The 19,545-nt window shown below is 36.8% G+C and overlaps 1 protein-coding gene across 1 annotated transcript in view; it reads right to left on the reverse strand.

The window, feature by feature from the left end:
* The window catches only part of LOC131592372 (synaptotagmin-1-like), a 336,297-nt gene that overhangs the window by 112,019 nt on the left and 204,733 nt on the right, over positions 1 to 19,545 (reverse strand). Inside the window, exon 4 of the mRNA XM_058863843.1 lies at positions 10,461 to 10,649. Within this exon, the coding sequence (XP_058719826.1) occupies positions 10,461 to 10,632 (172 nt within the window). The 5' untranslated portion in view covers positions 10,633 to 10,649. The remainder of the gene's footprint in view (positions 1 to 10,460; positions 10,650 to 19,545) is intronic.

The raw sequence follows: 19,545 nt of genomic DNA on the forward strand, positions 1-19,545 counted from the left end.
TGTCTGTTCTCCTTCCCTTGCTCATGCTGCAAGGAAATTTGTACCCAAGGCATATAACGAACAAACAGACAAACAAACAAAACAACTGGCTCTAGGGTGGAGACCTGAAATGCCATATTCCAGCTTAAAGCACATGCTTGATGAAAATGAGTCCTGAGGTCTTAGGAAACATGATACAATAGCTGCTTTGGGAGGAAACGTGAGTTTGATATCTAAAGAATAAACAAGACTGAATGCTGGGTTAACAACTGTTTTGCTTGTGACGATTTTTCATGTGAGTTCTGGCTAGGAGAAAAGTGTTAAGAAATACATAAATGAAAAAACAGAAAGAGAATGGAAAATCCATAGAAATCTGGTAAGGAAGAAAGGACCATAAAAGTATCTATAAGAAAGGTGTAAAAATTATCGAACATTGTTAACTATGTGAAGAACGTATTTCCTCCCTATGGCTGATCTATGGTTTCCTCCCCCTTGGGGTACATATGCATTATGGTCCTGACAGACGCCTAGGAAAAACCAAGATTCTTACGTGGAAAGGACTTCCAAACCAACTGGCAGCTCATCAGCTTTCACATACTCTTTCTCCCTTCTCCCTTCCCCTTCAAGGAGCTGGCACCCGTACTCCCCTGTGTCAAATAGATAGTTTGTGTGGCTGCCTCAAACTGACAATAAAGGAGCTACCAGCCAAGACTCAGGAGTATTGTTCAGGCTGCAGCCTAAAATACCTGAGTTTCAGGTCTTCCTGAGACTAAAGGAAATCAAGGGATGATGCTGGAAAATTTGGATCTCTCTTTCCTATAGGAACAGTTAAAAAAGAAATGTGGGATTCACGTTCATATTCTATAGTCTTGTGAGATATTTGTTTAAGCACAAGGAGCCTTAAATACCTGGTATTATTTGCTCATTTTGTCCAATGGCATTTCACAGCAAAATGCATATACTGTCCTTCAGCCAGGCCTCTAGTCCAGTGAGTTCTCTTCATCAGATTGTACATTGATAGAAGAGATTGAAACAATTGCTCTCCAAGTGAGAGCAATCACATCTCTAAGCTCTGAGAAAGTGTTTTAAAGCTGTGAGTCTCCCTGTTAAAAGGGCTTAACCTAGAGGCCTTCCTAGATATCAAAGTATGTGCCATCAATACAATTGCATACACCGGTTTTTCCTTCTGGATAAACCTGGGCCTCCTACTTCTACATCATTCTGAAGAGGACCAACGCATTTAACTCAGATCTGTAAATTCAACTTCTAGAGTCTGATTCTTAAAAGCTAAGTGTAGAAAGCCGAATAATTTCTGGAGCTCCTTTTTAAGATGTGGGTTGAAATGCCTTTCCCATCTGAAATTATTAACTTCCTCATTCATTTAGGTGGCTTCTCACTGCAACAGGCAAACAGTGCCAGGTACAGTACTGAAACATGCCCCCAGATTATATAGGGGCTGTGAGCAAATTAGGGAGCTCTTGGTGAAGTTAGTAATTAAGAGTAGATTCAGATTCTGAAATCTGCAAAGGAGTAGGCAGATGGCTTGTTCAGCTGCCAGCTGGAAGTCAGCCTTCATGAGGCAGTCATTCATGTTCAGCACCACAGCTTCTTTCTATGAAGTCAGAGCAAAATCATATCAAGATTCTTCTGAATATTTGAGGCTACTTCTACAGCTCTTGCAAAGTGGCTGCATGTTCTGGAAGCAGTAGTGATTTCAGATCTAGAACTATTCAAGAACTTGCTTGACACAAAAGGCAAGACTAAGAAAGATAAAATGAATGTATGAAAGGATGCTGTGTACCTACAGTACTCCTGACAGCTCCTCTTGGTAGTCCGTGTCTTAGTTTTTCACCCACCTTGGCATATGGCACTGATGACCAGGTATTTTAATTAACATATCTATACTATACATTAATAATATATAGTAAAGGCATTCTTGTGTCATTTAAAAGATGTTAAACACTTAGAAATCACATTAACCAAAGTAAGGAGGGTATTATATATTCATAATCTCTCAGAAAAGGCTTTAGTTTGTACAGTTCTCAGCAGCAAACTCACCCAGTTCTAAGCACAATAGTTAAGAAGAACAATGAAGAACAGCATTCTGTTCTTCAACTGTTCCAACTTACAACAATTTATCAGAGTAACAGTGGCATTATCAACTCTTGGATCTCATAAAAATACGAGAGAATATCTTCTAGCTTGCCACAGTGCCCAGGCACAAGTAGCTGATTTAAGGATGGAATATAAATCTTAACAGTAATTCCTATATTTTCACTTAAAATATTTAAACTATACTTTTTAAAAGAAAATCCACTAACCACAGTCACAGGTGCCTTTTATATTTTATGTCGTACATTGCTGAGAATTAAATGTATTCTCAGTTTTAAATTCAGAGAAATTGTTCCATGTATTTGTAAAGCAAGATTACAAACAATTACAACAGAGAATGTGTAATTCTGTAGGCACTTTATATGCAGGTAACTCTGAAAAAGGCTAACAAAGACTGTGTTTCTTTTATGCATGTAAACACAATTTTAGTGCACTTTCTCTCACACAAAGTAATGAAATTTTAAGATACATTCCCAGAACGGAAAGTAAGCCAGCAACCATGTTCAGTTTTCTGCTTGTAAATTGAATTCTGTACTCAATTTATAAGGTACTGGCACAACTTGACATATCTATAGTGCAATAAAATACCTACCAGAGTAATTGTAACATATAAAATAATAATCACAGTGATGTGCTAGAGGAGACCCCTGGGGGTAGTCTGACACCTGTTGTTAAAATGCCATCACCAAACCAAAGGTAGGTGCTCACCCCTGTTTCTGCTATAGATGAATTTCATCCCACTGGCTTTTAAAGTTAATCTGAATGTGTTTTTTTGTTTTCTTATATTTTGCTGAAATGTTTTCAGCATCACATGTTTTATAGGAGAACTTGCTTCTCCTTCCCTTCCTTTCATATTATACAACTCAAAACCAACTGCTGTTTCTGAAGAGGGTGTTCCAGACACATACAATCAATAATGTATAATTCTGTTTGACACTGAGGTTACCTTCCCAGTGTGCTACTGGCTTAGAAACAGCATTTCCTTTCTGACAGGACAGTGCATTCTCAAGGTGATGCAGAGGAGGACATGGGTTTAGCCTGTGACAGGCTCTCCCTGTGCTGGGGATGGAGACTGCTGCAGCTGCTGCTCTGGTTCAAGCTGTAGGAGCCTGCTCTTCTGATTTCTCCTCTCCTTGGCTTGTCCAAGGGGCCAAGATAACGGCCAGTGTAGGAATAAGGACCTCCTTCAGACGTGTGTCAGATGCATAGGTTGAGTTTGCATTGATTGCAGGATATTATTTCCCTGCCCATGGCTGGGGCATTGCAACTACATGATCTTTAAGGTCCGTTCCAACTAAAACCATGCAATGATTTTATGTAACCTCCTGGCAAGCATGTGTGCTTGCCAGTGCTTGATCCAGCTACAATCTGCAGCAGCAGCACTTCTAGGTCATGCTAGAGCAGCTTGTACTTCTAACAGCCTGAGGTTCCTCACTCAGTCCTGTATGAGGATCAAACTGGCAGCTGTCATGAACCCAAAAGTTTAAGGAGAGTACATGTTAAGGGGAGCCTATCAGAAGGCATATGAGAATAACTCATGGATTGTAAACTGTAATCATGTAAAAAAAAAAACCAAAACAACAAATTTCTGCATGACAGAATCAATCATTAAAATATTGATGTAGTATAACTCAGTGGGATCTCAGACCATGTGCTACTCCTTCCAGACAGGGATTTTCATCTGCTTCATGAGTTTTTACTTCCATTCTTCCATCCCTCAGTATCTATAGACATTTGGTATTTAAAAGCTGTATTTTCAGGATTCCTCATTTAAAGCAATCAAAATATGCTGGACCCCTAGAAATAATCACAGCATTTTTATATTGTGAATTTAAAAAATAACAGAGTTGAATTGTTTTTGTCTCATGATATTTGTGTCTTGTGGATGTATATGGGCAGTATTTTCAAGCTTTTCCCTATCAGCAGGAGGTCTAGAAGTTTTATTTAACATTAAAAAAAAAGGATGAAGTTCTCATCTACACTCTGGGACTGTTGGTTCAGGGAGAAATCAAAGAAATCTGATATTTGCATTTAAATTTCTATATTTAGAAATAATAATTTTTTCCCCATCTAATATTCTGCTGCAATAGCTCTGTCTTGTACTTCTGCATTCCAAAACAAATCCTTATTTTTGTTTTTCCCTGTTCCTTTTGCAGTGTAAAGCTGTACGTATTTTCTTGGCATGAGCAGCTGCAAATGATTTTATGACAGGAAGGGAGAAAAGAAGACTTGAACTCATGCCGTCCTGCTTCCTCCAGCACTGCTCTTCAGACTTCCCTGAACACCAAGAAACTTCTTTATCTTCTCTGAATCTCTCCATACAAACATTCTTTGCCAAAGTACCAAAATGCATTTGCCAATGTCTGACTGTTCTTAAGCTGAGCACTTTGCTTATAGTTTTGATAAATATAGTTTTAGTTTTATAGTTTATAGTTTTATATTTTTTATAGTTTATAGGGTTTTTTTATGCTTATAGTTTTAATAAATCTATGTGCATGCACATATAAACAAATGGATTTGCCAATGTCTGACTGTTCTTAAGCTGAGCACTTTGCTTATAGTTTTGATAAATCTATGTGCATGCACATATAAACATATGTATACATAGTCCTCATTTCTACTATTCTACTAACAGTCCTTCTATTTCAGGTGTCAGCTACTACTCAAGATGATCTCTGAAGCAGAAACTCATTTTTTTCTGCCTAACCTAAGGTATTAGGCAATGACTAACACTGACACGCCTACAGCATTAATCCAGTTTCTAAATCTGAAAACATTCTATTATCAGCATTTTGTATCTTCTTTATGAACTTACAAAATAATGTGCCATTTCCTCCCTTTACCAGTGACACCTGTGCTCCGGGAAGCATTAGGAGTAGCCTAATGAATTCATTTTCTGCAAATGATCAAACTGTCAATTTATAAAAATTAAGTTTCAGAAAGATCCCATGAACAAAATCCTCGATTTTCTAACAACAGACATAATCTGGTACTAACTCCTTGATAATCTTGATGCCACATACAAATGAAAAAGTAAGAAATTAACTTTATTGTCATTTATAGAGGACAATAAGCGCTTTTAATACACCTCAGCTGGTCAATCAAGAAAGGCAGAAGAGCAAAACAGCAGAGACTAGCAGGGAGAAAGAAATTATGAGATGTGACTAAGATGACTGCTGAATGCTGAAATTTTGACCTAAATGGCTTAATATATAAATCCAGAATTACTTTATTTGCTAAATTACCCAAATATATCTACAACTTAGTACTCAGCTAACTATGATATTATTTAGAATTCAACCAAACCTGAGTCTTACAGTTATTTTTACATTTTTTGTTACACTTCTCTCTCCAGCCTCCAGTCCCATTTTGTTTTCCCTGTTTATTTGTTTTTGACTAGTTATTCTCTAGTCCAAGGAGAGGGAAATAAAACTTTCTCTGCAAACAGAATGTGAGACAAGTCTGCACAGAACATCAGGTTTTAGCCTGAATTATCACAGAGATTTGAACTTCAGGTTTTGGGGGATTATCAGTCAGTTGTACAAGATGAATCAAATTCAGGGCTTTTGAGCACCAGCAACTGAAGCCAAATGTAGTGGCAAGCCACCCAAACATTTTAGAATATGGTTTGTATAGAAATGTAACTTTTTGTATAATTACAATGTAAGACAGCAAAGAGCATTGGAAATATGCAGTATCTTCCTCCTATAGAGGTAATGACACTATCTTGGATTCAATGCAATCAGCTATTATAGCTGTTTCAGATTTTACCACGAGCGTTAACAGCACATCACTATTCAATCAGATGTATGATGGAATTTTATTGGATTTTGCTGTCTAGTTTACTGGCAGAATGAGGTCTCCTGTTCATAGAGGAATGTGCCCTTAGAAAACACATCAACATAATTTTGATTTCAAAATTATTCAGTAAACTAATGGTAATTTATGTCAATTTTTATTTGTGTATTGTTAGTATCAGTATCTTGACATTTAAAGTCTCCACCCAAAAGCTCTTGCTGCCATTACCACATTCTTGTTACAGCACACTAAATGTACGGCAGATATTTTCCTAGCCTGTACACAAAGATCCAGATGTAAGAGGACTAAGAAGGAAGAAGGAAAGAACTGATATATCTTCCAAAATCTTTTAATGCATTTTGTTTTCAGAAGAGTAAGTGCTGTTTTAGCTGCTTTGGTTCCCCTCTTTTTTCAGCTGTTGGATTTACTATATTTAAATGCAAAATGTAAAAGCAGAGATGGTGCCTTTTTTTCACCTTTTGGTAAACAGATTAAAAGTTCTGCAAATTAAAGATAAATAGGGATTGAAAGTATAAGAATCAATTAAGTTAGAGTGACATTTATACATAGTTCACTTATGGAAAAACAACTGTACTGTGATTATGCAAATCAGCGACTCACAACCAAAATGCAGGGATTTACATAACGGAGAAAAAAATTCCTTACAGTTATGCCTCAGTAACTTACTGGGTTCTTGCACTTTAATTGTATGACTCATTGTAATAAAATTATCCCACTTGCTTTATCCAGAATGAAATGTATGTTAGGACATTGCCATTCTGAATGATTTGTGTGCTTTTGGAAGCCTACGTTCTCATGTCACAAAATGTGGTGTATGTTCTATTTTAAAGAGACAGAAATCAAGGAAAAAACCTCCAGATTTTCTGCTTGTATCGATGAAAATTTTAACCAGGTTTATGCACTGCATTACTGTTCTTGAAATAAATGTATACTGATACATTAGATCCTTTCTTTTTCTTGGAACTTTTATTTCCTCCTTCTATTACATTCATTTTTTTTTTAAATAAGACTTGTGCATACTCAAGAAAACACCAGTATAATTTAAATTGCATTAATTTAAAATGAATTGTATCTTTTAGTTTTGCAAAGTGAACTTTTAATGGGTATCCTGATACCTTTAGTTAGCTGGTATGTCTAGACTATTTAACTTCTGACATCTGTGTTGTAGAACACATAGCATTTAAAAAAATGAATCTTCTATTAAAAGCTACATGGAAGGAGCAGTATTTATTCAGCTGGATGTACTCTGATGTACCTTTATTTTTGTTATCATGTATTCCCTGATTAGAATGTTGTAATTTTTTTTTTTTTTAATATAAGCAAGACTTGATACTATATAATTTCTAAGATAAAATAGAAAGAGAATACTACATAAATTAGGCTCTACTACGGCTTGGCCTTTTTAGCACTCAAACCAAGTTGATTGCAGGTGAGTGTTATATATAATATACTATGTTTTTATGTGTAGTATTAAATACTATATATATAATATAGTATGTTTTTCACAACAAATGACGGCTTATTTTCCATCTGCAGACATCTTAGGCAGAGGCAACTAAAACATTTAATTATTTATCTCACACATAAACCACAGAAAACTGGAAAAAAGGTCTTCTCGTAATAAACACTGAGATTCCAAAGTCTTTCCTGGCATGTGGGGATGAACAGACCTTTGGAAGTAAAAATCATACAGCACAAAAAGTAAAAAAGAGGCTTGTCCCTCATCTGAAAAGATGAGAGAACTTGCTGTCTGTGACATTCCACTGCCATCTGTAAGATTCAAATCAGGTCTTCAGTTTCAATCTACTGATGGAAAAACATGGTCCATGGTCTTGGGAGTGTTCTTAGATTCCCAATCATCCTTGCTGTCCCAATGGGGCCTATGCACCATATTTCTTCTCTCTCTCACAGCAAGAAATTCCCAAAAAGGCACTATATCAACAATTTGGTTTGTACTAATTTACATTATGCTCTGTTTTAAGAGAGATTCTAGAAAAAAATTGCAGCCAGCTGTAAGAGGTAAGTCCTGAGAACTTTTCAACCACAATTTTTTTTTTGTAATAGGCTGAAAACACCACACTGACAACTCCCCACTGGCATAAACTGAACAACTCGTGAGAAAATGCTATAATCTTCCAACAGGGAAATGAGGTCTCCTCTGCCCTCCTGTCCCCATTATTTTGTAGACATCCTAATTAAACTTACTTGTTTTGTATTTATGTTAGTTTATAAATTAAAAATACATACAGACCTGTGTGTAATGCGGTCCATTCTTGTAGGATTTATTATTGAGGAAAATGGGCAAAAGAAAGTTATTTGGAATATAAAATGCTCAAACATGTCAATGGCACTAATTCATATTTAGTATATCAAAAATGCCCCCAAGAAAGTCCCTTGCCCCTCTGTAGTACAGCGAACATTCAGCTTTCTTCTTGAAATGGCAACTCCCCCAGTATAGCAGGATGCAGTACTGAACAGCCCCAGCATCTGACAGAGATCCTGGGAAGATCCCATCACATCTGCAGCCTCTGTAATAAGAGTGCACAACTGGCAGGTGATTTGTGACAACCTTAGGTTCATTTCTCCAGGACAACATTGCTGCATGATCTTGGATAAGAGACCGGATTTATAAGATGGAGGCAATATGTTCTGGTGTCACTATCAGCAAAAGGTATGGTATTTTATAAATGATATGATGTATTTTGCAAGAAATAAGGTTTGTCTTATGACCTAATATATTGTTCTAAGTAAGCACTTTCATTATGTAACACTAAAGGCTTTTTTCTTTCACGAAGACATGATAGAAGTTTTAGTCAGCTCAACTTGAAAATATTCTCCAGATTGGACTTTCCACTTGTTTTTGTTTTGGTTTTAAAAAAGTGTGCAGCAGGACATTCCAAGTTTATCTACAAACCTTTTGCTACACCCACCAGTTAGAGAGTTCCTCATACTGGAAGCCATTCATGCCCTTGCAAAGTTAAAAACAAAATTTAAAAGTAAGAGGATATTTACATAGAAGTTTCATCTATGTTATTTATATAGCATGGTGAAACAAAAATTACAAGACAAATGTTTCAAATTCTGACTGTTTTTCCCTCAATGTCTTGTCTTTCAATGTCTTGTCTTTTTATTTATCCTCTTCTTTCTTTTTATGCTTTTATTTTTGTATTTTTATTCTTTAGTTTTGTTTTCCCATGACATCATGAGACAATTTCATTTCAGTATGGTCTGAACTGGACTGCACAGATCACCAAAATAATGGCACATGAATTTCTTACCTCTATAGCTCCTTAAATCTTGCAAGTGAGAATTTCAAGGGATAGAGCAGAACTGTTTGCTATCAATTTTGTAAAAACTGCATCTGCCATATTATCAAGATCCATTTAGAGATAAAAGAAATCAATTAATATTCTAATTTGTTATCTGACTTTATCAGTCACAGAACACTTCCTTACACAAAGGAAATCCTTCTAAAAATGCAAATTCTTACATATGTTAGAATACTTCCCTGGAAATATTTTACATTTACTTCTTCTTTTAAAGAAGAAGTCATTAAAGATTGAATGACTCTTTAATGCTTGCTACTAAAATACACACACAGAGCCTTTACCTTCTTGTCTATACAAGTGCCAAAATGATCTGCTGTAGCATTAGGTCATTTTTCTGTCAGTAACAAAAAAATTTTTTTTGTATTATACAAAATGCCATTGACAATATTGAAGTAGTTGTATATTTGATACCAGTGTATGTACAGTAGAACATATCAGACAAATTAAAGAACTTCAGTATTATAAACAACAGCACAAAGTTAATGCTTGTATTGTTTTTTTAAATGTGAACAAACTGAGGCCTCAACTTCGAGTCAATACCTTCTAGCACCAAAGACCAAAAGAACCCTGCTGACTTTAGTTTTATTAACTTCACAGAGATATACATTTATACTTCGAAGTTTTTGTCACAGATACATGAACTTGTGCAAACAGCATTCACTGGCTGATCTACTAGAATAACTAGTGAAAAAAAGCACAGCTATCTTCATCCATTACACATGTGGTAGCTGTTTTCTTGTTAAAACTCAATTGTCATATTTCTTTCTACATTTGCTAATCTCTAAAGATCCAAAGTTTCCTTGTTTTCTCAATATGTGTGAGTTCTGACCAAATACTGCTTTAAGGCAATATGGCCACACACATTTGTCATAAACATGAAACCTTAAGTGTTACTGACAGGAAACATTTTACTTATTGGTCCCACAGCCATAGTAAAGTTCTCTAGTTTCAGTTTTAATAATTTAGCAGTAATTCATCAGTAAAAATTTTCAAACTAATCTGACATACCAAGAATAGACATAAATTAAATTTGAGTTGGATTCTATTTTTTTCTACTTCAGTTAACTTTGAGGAACTTACAAAACCAGTTTAATCCTGTGATTTTTCCAGCTTTGACTAGAAAACATTTAGTATGCTGTCTAAATAAATGTCAAAGAGGAAAATGTCAAATTAAATCTAGTCTGCCAACAGAAGCTTTTTCATCACTCAAGTTTTACTTACGTGGAATTTTGTTCAGTTCATTCATGAACTTCTCTTTTAGCTTGGAGAATGCATCTTCTTTTCCTCCCCCTCCTCCCGGACTGGCTGGCTCGGTGACATTACTTGGAGGGGCTGCTGCTACTGTGGTCGCTGGCGGCGCTGCCAGGGCCTCATGATGACTTTCACTCACCATTTTAACTCCTGGGTAAGCTGTTGGAATAATAAAAAAAAAATAAACACAACAAAAAACCAAAGGGTAATATAATTGAAATGTATCTCTCAACAATAAATGTATCAGCAGGCAGAATATCACTTGGTTCTCATGATTAGTGGGTAAATATGACTGCATTTGCATATAGTTTCAGGTTCTTCATAAAATATTTATTAGACAAGAGAGAAAAGTATTTTGCAGGGTTAATTTCAGCCAGAATAATTTTATTGCTTAGAGCATTTTTCCAATGGTCTGCATTTTGGAAGTGCTAAATTTGAAACCTCAAAATTCCTGTAAAATCTCAAATAGATTTACATTTGCTCTTCAGTTTGAAAGTATAAGCAAATTAGGTAATAAATGCTCCCTATGTGCAAATTTCAATGTATTTATATAATTATCTTTCTGTGAGAATTACAGAGGTGTGGATCATGGACAGAGTTTCTAGATATGAAGTAAATGAGGTGATAAGAACACAATAAAAACATTTAGTGATTTCCTGTCAAAGTAATAACCTATTGTTTCCTATTTAAAGCTGTGTATTAAACAGAAATTGATTTGCATGCATTTTTATCTTCACTAAGTGAAGACAATTTTCCTTCCAGTTATTTTGTGTGACACTTGCTACTGACAACATTCTCTTAAATTATTCAGATGTCTTACTGTATTCATGAAAATACAACGTCTGTAGGGAGTCTAAATGCAGCCATTTTGAAATATATATGAGGCTGTCACAAGCGTAACCCCACATCAGCATATTTCTAATTTCATGTTGTTTAATGGGCCTTTTGAAAAACCTTTATTTGAGTGCATATTACTGTAGTGGGTGTAATGGCAAGGTGTTAGGAATGGGGTGGCTACTGGAGTCTGTGAGAAGCTGCCAGAAGCCTCCCCCACGCCCCACAGAGCCAATTCCAGATGGCTCCCGGATGGACTCGTGTCGCCCTGAGAATCAGGCCTTTGTATATTGTTTTCATAATTTCTAACCACTTTCCCAGGAAAGTAACTAGAAACATAGATGTTTATACATTCCATTAAAGATACGCCTTTTGATGGACGTCTCTCATGGCCAGTGTGGCTGGGAAGGTGGTGACCTGACTATCCAATCCCTGGCCATTGTTGAAAATCTATAAATGCTGAAAAGACAGAATAAACCTTCTTCTGCTTTCATCACACTTCGAGCTGTGTCTGTGTGAATCATTTCATGTCCGACAGTGACAGACTCGCTGCTGACCGAGGCTGAGCCATCAGCAATGGTGGCAGCACCTCTGGGATAACAAGGGATAAGAAGGGAAAATACTGCTGGACAACAGCTAGTAGGGAAGAGGAGTGAGAATATGTGAGAGGAACAGCCAGGCTGACACTGAGGTCAAGGCAGAAGGAGGGGCAGGAGGTGCTCCAGGTGCCCAAGAAGAGATTCCCCAGCAGCCTGTGAAGGAGCCCACACTGGAGCATGGAGAGCCTGAAGGGCTGTGACTCTAAAGGAAACCTGTGCTGGAGCAGGGTCCTGGCTGCAGCTGTGTCCCATGGAGAGAGCAGCCCCCACTGAGCAGGTTTGCTGGCAGGACTGGTGACCCAGTGGAGGAGCCACTCTGGAGCAGTGTGTTCATGAAGGACTGCACCCTGTGAAAGGACCATGCTGGAGCAGTTTGTGAGGAGCTATACCCCGTGAGAAAGACTCAAATTAGAGAAGTTTATGGAGTTCTGTCTCCCGTGGGAAGGACCCCACACTGGAGCAGAGAAAGTGTGTGAGGAGTCCTCCCCTGAGGAGGAGGGAGGGCAGAGACAATGTGAGATAGACTGACTGCAACCACCATTCTCCGTTCCCCTGCAGTGCTGAGGAAACACAGAGTGAAATTAAGCCTTGGAAGAAGAGAGGGAGGAGGGAAGCTGTTTCAAGATCTGGCTTCATTTCTCAATATCCTACTCTGCTTTGATTGGTAATAAAATTAAGCCAATTTCCCTAATTCAAGTCTGTAGCAATAGAGACAGACAAGACTCTTGTTCTTGACACAGAACAGCCGAATCTTTATTCACATAGTTCATATTTATAGATATATTAGAAGGTACAGTGTTTGAATATAATTGGTCAGCAAATCATTGAAACTCAGTTCATTGGTTGGTAATGGTACGTGTCTATCAAACTTTTTCTACATGTTTACATTTTTTCTTCACAGATTCTCACGGGATAGACTTCTTATTTTTACAGGTGCAAACTGTCTTCCACAAGAATAGATTGTTATGCAAACTGATTCTTATTCTTATAATTCTTTTCTCACGGGAATTTATCAGGCTAGCTTAGCCACAGTAGCAAGGCCTGAACCATGTTTTACAAGGCCTTTCTACTGTAAAGTTTTACCTTAAAGTCTGTTCACCAAAAATTTGTTTTGACTGTGACAGCAATAGGTGACTGATGTCTCCCTGTCCTTATCTTGATCTAGGCACCTTTGGTTGTATTTTCCCTCCACTATCCAGCTGAAGAGAGGAGGGACAGAGCAGCTTTGGTGGGAACCTGGCAATCAGCCAGGGCCAGCCTACCACAGTCACACAGCAAAGAATTTTTGGCTAGTGGGATGAAGATTAAAAGGTATGAAAGAAATTTTAGCAACACAAGAAGGCTAGCTGAAATGTTTATTCAGCTTTTGAAAACATTGTTCTGATTTTCTGCTGCATCATAAATATCACTGATCTGAAAAATTTCAGAAAACAGAGGCAGAAAGGGCATGAAAAGTAACGAACATTCATTATTGCTGTGAGTATACAATTGCTCTCAGCCTCAAAAGACATTTGGCCGTTGAGTTTTTCCTGAGAAATATAAATATCAATATAGGAATAAAATAGAAAACATCAAAATTGTAGGGCCATAAGAGCACCTGACCGCATGTAATATGATGAATCATGACCTTTCTTGTCTTACATGATTTTTTCACGGATGTTGCTAAGAGTGCTCAAATCACTAAATCAAGAGGAGAATTAGCTTTTTGTCATTCAACTTCAGTTCTAGGAGTCTGCAGTCATGAAGACCTGCAGGTGCAGACCTGACTGCAGGGAGAATGAACTTTTTGAAATCATCATCAGCATTCTTATCATTAAACAGGGGTTTGTGTAGTCTGGAATACAAAAGCCATCCTCCAATATTGCTGTATGATGAAAAACATTTTAGCAAAATAGGGGGTTGGTCTTGCTCAATTTGGTGAATATTTTGTAGCAATTTTATTGATGCAGCAGTGAATGAAGTGGTATTCTCTGCGTGCCCATCATTTCTATCCTTGCCCTCAAGTCCCTAGCCTAATAAAAAATCATGTTGATGTTGACACAGAATATGTATGCAATAAAGCTTTATAAATATTTCATAAGCATGTGGTCTTAACTATTTCCCTGCAACAACATGGGAGCAGTTCATTATCAAAAGCAGACCAATGTTGATGGAAAGATTCCAGATAGTATCCATAAATTTGGCTTAAGCCCAAGTTATCTGTATTTCCCCAACTGCCTCACAAAACAACAACAGAAAACCCCCCAAGTAATACATAATTTGGGTAGTATGAAATAAGATGCCAGCTATTCCAGACTACGAGACTTTTTCCATATGCTCTGATGAATGCCAAGTACTATGAAGCAAAACACGCAGAGTCATAAGCTGTAAACCCTACTGCTGTTTTATGTTATAGCATTTTGTCAGTGAATGTCAGTTAAATCAGAAAGAAAGTTGTGTATCATAATTAAATCAAAATTAAACTGCTTAATTATAATATATTGCTGAATTATTTCAGGCCTGGCAGTTGACTATTTTATTTAGCAATGGAAGACACAATTTGCAGTGACGACTTTCAGCTAATTAAAAATTAAGGCAAATGTAATTTATTTGCTTCTAGTTTTGTAACTATATTTTGAAAATACTTTTAAAGAACAAATTTGAGGCATTACACTTTGATTTACTTAAAAGGAGGAAAAACCAACAAAACAGACTATTCCTGTGATCTCCAGGAACAATCCTCAGTAGATTGCTGGTGCTGTTAGAGGTCACTATGTCTAATGAGGCATGCACAAATGGTTTGAGACTTGCCACAGAACCTTTGACCTTTACATGCCAATGACACAGTCCTGATATTTCAAAAATGTGTGAAGGGGCTGAAAAAGAATCTTGACTCAGAAAAAGCTTTCTGCAAAGAGCACATGCACACTTGCTTATAACATCTGATGGCTTCTGTAACTGTAGTGCTACAGCTTTCCACAATAATGGTGTAAGCACCCTGCTAGTGTTAGAGACTGCAGAATATGGAATAATTAGATTTAAACTGGCCTTCTCAAAAAGAAGGATGTTACTTGAATGATGCAGTGCATCGCTGAAGGTAAAGATCTACAAATCACTAGCAGATTGTCTGACACTTATGGAAAGGTACTTGCAAGCAAAAATTTCTTATAAGTTAAAAAATTAAATGTCATTCCACTCAACTATGATTTTCAGTTCAATGTTCACTACATTGTTTATAGTGCTGTGTATTAAACACTAATGTCTCATGTGCAACATCCAGTCATAAATAAGAGCACATTTGTAATCGTAGGTAAAAGTACAATTTAATTTCCACGCTTCTATAAAACGTAGCATAGACTATGCTTCCTGACCGTGTCAACTCTTTGGCATACCACTGCCTATTCAATGACCAGTAGGGCCATGTAGTTATTATAAGACATGTAAAATTAAACAATGGACAAACACATGGAATACTTCAAAGTAATGCTTGTCTCTATTTAGAAGTAGGTGTGTGTTGACTGAAAATCCAGTTGAACCACTGAGGAGACCAGGCATTTAGAACTTTAATGCTTCCTGTGCCAGAATAACTCTGACAAACATGAATTATCGGCTCAAACTTCTTCATAATTTCAACACCATTTCCTCCGAAAATGAAGCATTTGAGAAATACACATGTACACGCTGGAGATTTGTAAGAAGCAAGGGATTTTTTTATGGAGGTACAAAGGATTGGCTGACTGCCTTAGTATGGGTTGTTGTGGATCCTGATGGGGAGAGTCCTATTGGAAAGCATCTCTTAAGAAAACTGTAAAGCGGCAATGTCTCTTAGGAGAGGAGTAAAGAGCCATAAAACTTCAGACATGGATGAATAAATAGCATTGAATAGATTCTGGAAATCAGAATTGAAAGAATGTGTTCAAAGGGCAACTGCCTGCAAACATTCTGGCATATGCAAAAGTAAGATGCGGACAACTTGGGAAGACTAATCTCATGGGAAACTTTAAACTTCTTTAAAAAATAAACTGAATAGTCAGAAAATCAATGAGAACTCTGTGGGATGTCCACACAAAAGGGGAATTTTCTGGAATGAGCAAAACTCAAGAACAGTGTATCACCTTCTGGAAAATCATGGGGAGAATTATGGTGGCCTTACAAAAAAAATGAAAATAATAATGCCAAAGGGCAGCAAAGTTAATTGGTGTGTTTCTATGTGGTTAAATTACAGTAGGTGTAACACAGCAGCTGCTAAATACATAATCTTATAGGTGTAAAATTGGAAACATTTCTTCTATATGGTGGATTTCAGACAATTTATATTTTCTCATTTCTCCTCTTATCTGCTGCATCCAAACTGCATACAGGAAGATAGTAAACAGGTGAGACATAACACTGACCAAATAATTTCCTCCCAATGAGAAATTTTCTGGAAAGTGTCCTTTTGCTTTACTGCCTCTCTTTTTTTTTTTTTTTTGCCATACTAACATAAAAATTAATGAAATTATTAAACCATACAACTATAGTGTTGATATGAGCAGTTGCTTAAGTTTTCAAAAATAATTGTCATCATTCTTGCAATGTTTAATGCTGCAGCTGTAGTACACCTATTGACTATACTCAAGATGTAAATTGGGATCTATACTGTTAAATGGTATTTCCTGGAAAGCTTATCTTTTCAACATACAAAACATGTTCAGCTCAGCAGTTACATCCAATGTAATGGAATAACAAAACTTATCCAAGAAAGCAGAAAAATCACACAGTTGTGTCCCTTGATCATTTTTGTTTACAGCACCTGAGCACTGAAAGAGAAAGCAACTATTAGTTTTCAGTGCTGGTATACCCAGGGTAAGCAGGCAGTATTGCCAGAAAAAGGTATGCACCACATTGAAAATATAGCTCATTCCATTAGAGTGTTTTTGATGAAATTAATTCATTAGAAGATGGGATCATTAGCAGAATGCTTAAAGGTATTTACAATAAAGGATCTCTTCTTAGATTTAAGGATTCTGGGATGTTAATAATACATTTTTTTACTCATTCATCTTCCTACTAATGAAATAGGTTTTCTTTGTAGCTTCAGTAAAGGACAGTTATTTTAAAAGACAAGCTCAGAAAAGACTTTCTTGGCCTTTTATAAAGATGGGACTGTAAGTACATTTTCAGAAGAATGGAAGGTAAAGACCTATCAAAACAGCCTTTTCATGACTACCACAAAGGTTTACAATGCAATCCAGATTTAGTACTGCTTTAGATAAGGCATATGAAAGTCCAACAGTTCATGAGGAAAAAAAACGTTCTGATGAAGAACGTTGGTGTGGGAATTCAGGTGTCCTCTCTGTGCTTCTACCAAGGCACAAGAAATGTCCCAGCAACATCCCCACCTGCCCCAGAGTGATCCCTACACCTCTATCCATGGAAAAGAGATACTTCTCCTGCTGCTGTTTGTGAAACATGAACTGAAACTTTCCAGACACCATCCATACATCAGCTCTTCAACACTGCTTTCCAATGCTTGCTACTAACACCACACCAATACTTTCACTGGCTGAATGAACTGAATAAACAAGATAAAGTACCTCAATCTTCTCCCCAAAGCCTATGGCTACTTTATTGCTCAGTTTTAGCAATGTCCATGCCTGCATGTCCTGCCAAAGGGGTATCACTTGTCCTGGAGCAGGCTGGAGGAGCAGTGTTGCAGACTGAAACAGAATCATGAGCTGGTGAGCCAGGAGTGATGAGGACCCCAATACCTGGATGGCAAAACATCTGAGCCCAAGTTTAAGCAAGTGTGGGGGAAGAACAGCAGTCACATACCAAGTCAGGCAGAAGTACTGCAACCCCAAAACAGCAAAGAGAAGGAGAGCTTGGCAGAAATATTTTTTGACACTTAGTAAAAACTTCTTAGTTTTGAGGGCCAACAGCAAGTCTGACAGGTATCTGCATCACATTCCTGGAGCAGGCAAAAAATCTTCCCATTATTAGACATGAGCTCCATACCAGTCTCCAGAATTTACTTAAAATAGAAACAAATATTTTTAGAAAAACATCTGAAAGACAATGAATTGACAGCGAAATATAAATGAATTCTCATGAGAAAGTGAAATAGTCTAAGATTTCCAGTCTAGCATTCACATTGAAAATCTATTACTTGAGTATGAGTTATATCAAAATATTAGCCAAGTCTCTGTCCTGGTCTCTTCTCAGCCTAATTCACTTTTTTAGTATATCTGATAAATCTAGAAAATATGAAGAATAAGCACAGAATATTTTGCAGTTATCTGTTCTGATAAAAACATTTTATTTAATTTAATTCATTATAATGGAGTATTTCATGTCTAAGCATGTTTCAAAGCTAACCATATGTCACAGAAAACAATTTGTCCGGGGACAGAAAATCACCTGCAAATTTTTGGGACGGATATGGACACTGTGAACACTGGGGAAAGACAAATTCTTCAGTCCACAGCACAAACTGCATGCTTCTCTTTCAGCTTCCTGCTCACACATCTATTAAATATGGCAGAACTTATACTTGAAGCACAAGGCTCTGGAATACCTTACACTAAAGTCTGTGGAAGAGAAACTTTGTCTCGAATTTTCAGGAGGCATCAGAGTCTGATATGGTATCTGTGAACAGCTAATCCCTATATTTTGCACTACCAAGCTATGCAAGATGGTATTTTCAGACTCAATCCCTAAACTGTTGATAAAACCACAATTAATTGAGAACAGTGAAGTTGACACTATTTTCTTTCGAGCTAAAAGCCATAATTTTTTGACTGCACTTCAAACTTCTGCTCCTGCAATGCAGAAGAGCTCATGGGAGCCAGAGAATTACAGTTACAGAGAAACATCTCTGTCTACGTCACACTGCAAAATAAGTCAAGAGGGGTGGGTCCCTTATGCACTACATAAATGCCTGACCATGTTCTGAAATTTTTATTATCCCCTAAGTATGATATCTCTTAGTCATGTGTTTCCTTTGATATTTAGAGGTAATGGGGATAGAGACAGACCTGTGTCTCTGGATGTTGATGTTATTGTCATGTTTCAGCAGCAGTGAGGTTACCTGTCAAAGCTTCACAATATGTATAATTTAAACCTTCTGGCTTCGTCTACTACAGAAATTGCTGCTTTAAAATGTCTGAGCTCCTTGATAATAGCTAGTTATTAATAGAAATAAGGGAAAGAAAGAAACTACAGTAATTTACTCCCACATGATCATTCTGTCATCTTTCACACTTGCATCTCATTTCCTGAAGCTGCAATCTGTGTTTCTACTCCTCTGGTATTTACTTTCAGACTTCCTTTATACAGCAGTGTAAGACAAAAGAATTTATACAAAAATTGGTGTTCAACTGAATTTAAGCATGAAATTCTAATGCAGTCCACAGAGTGCTCTTACTGTTCCAAAATAATTTTAGAGTAATCTTACAAATAATGAAGCCCTTTATATCAATAAATTTTTTGTTGTTTACATTGCATAAAATCAATTTAGATTCCCATATGTGGCTCTTGTCCATTCAATGGCTCTAATAAAGCCTATAAACTAGTGAAGTGCCATAGAGTTTAACTATGACATAGTAAAATTCATAAGGAACAACATAACAGAAATGGTAAAATAATACAGAGAAATATTAATA

The sequence above is a fragment of the Poecile atricapillus genome, chromosome W, assembly GCF_030490865.1.
Source record: "Poecile atricapillus isolate bPoeAtr1 chromosome W, bPoeAtr1.hap1, whole genome shotgun sequence".
NCBI lineage: Eukaryota > Metazoa > Chordata > Aves > Passeriformes > Paridae > Poecile > Poecile atricapillus.